General features: G+C 42.4%; 1 protein-coding gene across 1 annotated transcript in view; it reads right to left on the bottom strand.

Annotated features, from left to right (window-relative positions):
* asic1b (acid-sensing (proton-gated) ion channel 1b) overlaps positions 1 to 2,500 on the bottom strand; it is a 401,531-nt gene that overhangs the window by 365,792 nt on the left and 33,239 nt on the right. Inside the window, exon 2 of the mRNA XM_061890082.1 lies at positions 1,153 to 1,348. Within this exon, the coding sequence (XP_061746066.1) occupies positions 1,153 to 1,348 (196 nt within the window). The remainder of the gene's footprint in view (positions 1 to 1,152; positions 1,349 to 2,500) is intronic.

The raw sequence follows: 2,500 nt of genomic DNA on the forward strand, positions 1-2,500 counted from the left end.
AAAGGCCGACTGCACATTTCCTATCTTCACAATAAAAGCCCTGCTTCATGCTGCCTGCGCTAACTAAATACAGAGTCCCGGAAAACTGGCGTGCACAAGCGATCCCTCAGAAAGCTTTCCGAGACTCTTATTTTGTCAGCGCAGGCAGCATGAAGCAGGGCTTTTATTGTGAAGATAGGAAATGTGCAGTCGGCCTTTAGAGTTTTGACGGAAGGGACGGGGCGAAAGTCTGTTGAAATAAAAAGTGTTTCTCGCCTTCCTCTCGGTCATTTTTTCATAATAACGAACTGGCAGCAGCCAGCGTCATCTCACAAGACCCTCGGGTGCCGTGAATGTCAATCAAGCAAGCTACGGAATTTGCCGCCAATGTTTTTCTTGTAAAGTGTATGGAAGCTGGATGAATTAGATGCCAAAAACCAACCACTTTCATGTGGTATTGTACAGAAAAGACAACTTTTTTTCTCCTCCATTTGAAAATGTGGGCGTTATCATCATTACTGTCTGATTCCAATCAATGCAAGTCATCAGAATCAGGTAATACACCAACTTATATTCTTGTCTTCGTGAAAGAAAGACATCTATATGTGTTACACATGCTTGTATTATCATTAAACACATTTATCTTGTTTACAAAAATGTCTCTTTCATAAATAAATAGATATAAATGATATATATAAATGAGGTAGATCCCCTCGAGTCGGTCAATTGAAAAGTAGCTCGCCTGCAGAAAAAGTTTGGGCAGTCCTGGTCTAAAGGTTGGCAAGTATGCTAATTTGAGATATTTAATTTTACTTAGATATCAGTTCTGGCAATGTGAAAATGATCAGCTCTGACACACGCAGACATCACCGAGCTGCGGTTCAACGTTCAATCTTTCATAGGAGCGTTGCTTAACCTTTAAAAGACAGCCAAGTGTCACACAAAACCCAGCAGATGCGTACATGCTTTGTATCTCAACCAAAGCCCGCCTGACACAACCGTGAAGCACAACCGCTTTGCAGCGATCTTCCCAGACCGTCAAGCAGCCTCAATGAGCGTCATGGTCATGATGTTCCCATGTTTTAATCATCAACGCCGACCTTGCATTACGCAGCGGGGACACCCTTCGCCGGCCCCAGCTGGCCAAATAACGATCGGGCGTGTCTGACTCACCACTTTGAAGTCTTCCGCGCTGCACTCCAAGCCGCGGTACAAGCAGGAGAGCAGCATGTCCTTGATGTCGTGGCCCGTCCGGTCGTAGAATTCGCGCATGTTGAAGGGGCGGGGCTTGTAGTTGTCGAAGTCGGCCCGCTCCTTCAGCACCTGGAGTACGTTTTCCTCCACCATGTGTGTGTCCCGGATCTCATACCTGGATAAAAGACTCCGGCGTTAGTCGCAAGCCAATTATAACACACAGACAAAGCACGTACAAGCGGAAACAGTGTGGAGGCAGATGAGGGAGAAAAGACTAATTTTGGCTGAAAACTAACGAAGGTGAAGCAAAAAGTACTAAAAGTGCCGCTCTGCAAGCAGTGCTTTCAAACATTACTGGCTTGGATCGGTCGAAGGCATAGATGTGTGTGTTCAAATTGAAGGAAACGGCAGGATGTCTTCTTCTACCTAGCCTAGGTAATGTTTGCTGTGGTCTGGAACAACATGGCAGCCAATATTACATACAGTTGATGTGTCATGAGACATGCAATTATGATTTAAATACACAAAGGACATTTATAAAAAGGCATTTAATGAGCTCAAATACACCTAAAAACCAGGCAAAATTATGCAGTATGTAAAAAGAGCAGGGGTCGGGAACCTTTTTGGCTGAGAGAGCCATACAAGCCGAATATTTTTTAAAGTATTTCCGTGAGAGCCATATAATGTTTGTTTTTTTAACACTGAATACCACTATATGCGTGCATTTTTAGAAAAGACCATCATTTTTAGAGTATAATAAGTCTCTTATTCTTTTTAATAACATTGTTATTCTGAGTCTAACTAAAAATAAATAAAATACTTCTTACCATTAATGCGACTTCTTGAACAGGTGCGGTAGAAAACGTAGAAACCAAATGGATGGATTAAAATGCATGAGAATGTTTTATATTTTGAACTTTATTTTTGACACTGAGATTACCAGCAGAATTATTCATTACTTATCGTGTTAAGCAATGTCAGCTCAGATTTACCTGAGAGCCAGGTACAATCATCAAAAGAGCCACATCTGGCTCTGGAACCATAGGTTCCCTACCACTGACATAGAGCTAGCCTAAATAGCATGTTAGCATGCTCACAGTGGAGGCACGAAACAAAACTAGCACTTTGACTTAAACTACGGGCAAGAAAACAAGACACACTAACTGTGGTATTAATAAACAAAAACTTACTGGCGGTGACGTGAACAGGGCAACATGGACTAAGAAATTGCATGAAACAAGCAGCGTGAACAGAGTGACGACACCAGAACGACCAACAGAAAATGATAGGCTTAAATAGTGACATGATTGACGACAGGTGCGTGAGT

This window comes from Nerophis ophidion, linkage group LG02 (assembly GCF_033978795.1).
Source record: "Nerophis ophidion isolate RoL-2023_Sa linkage group LG02, RoL_Noph_v1.0, whole genome shotgun sequence".
Classification (NCBI taxonomy): Eukaryota; Metazoa; Chordata; class Actinopteri; order Syngnathiformes; family Syngnathidae; genus Nerophis; species Nerophis ophidion.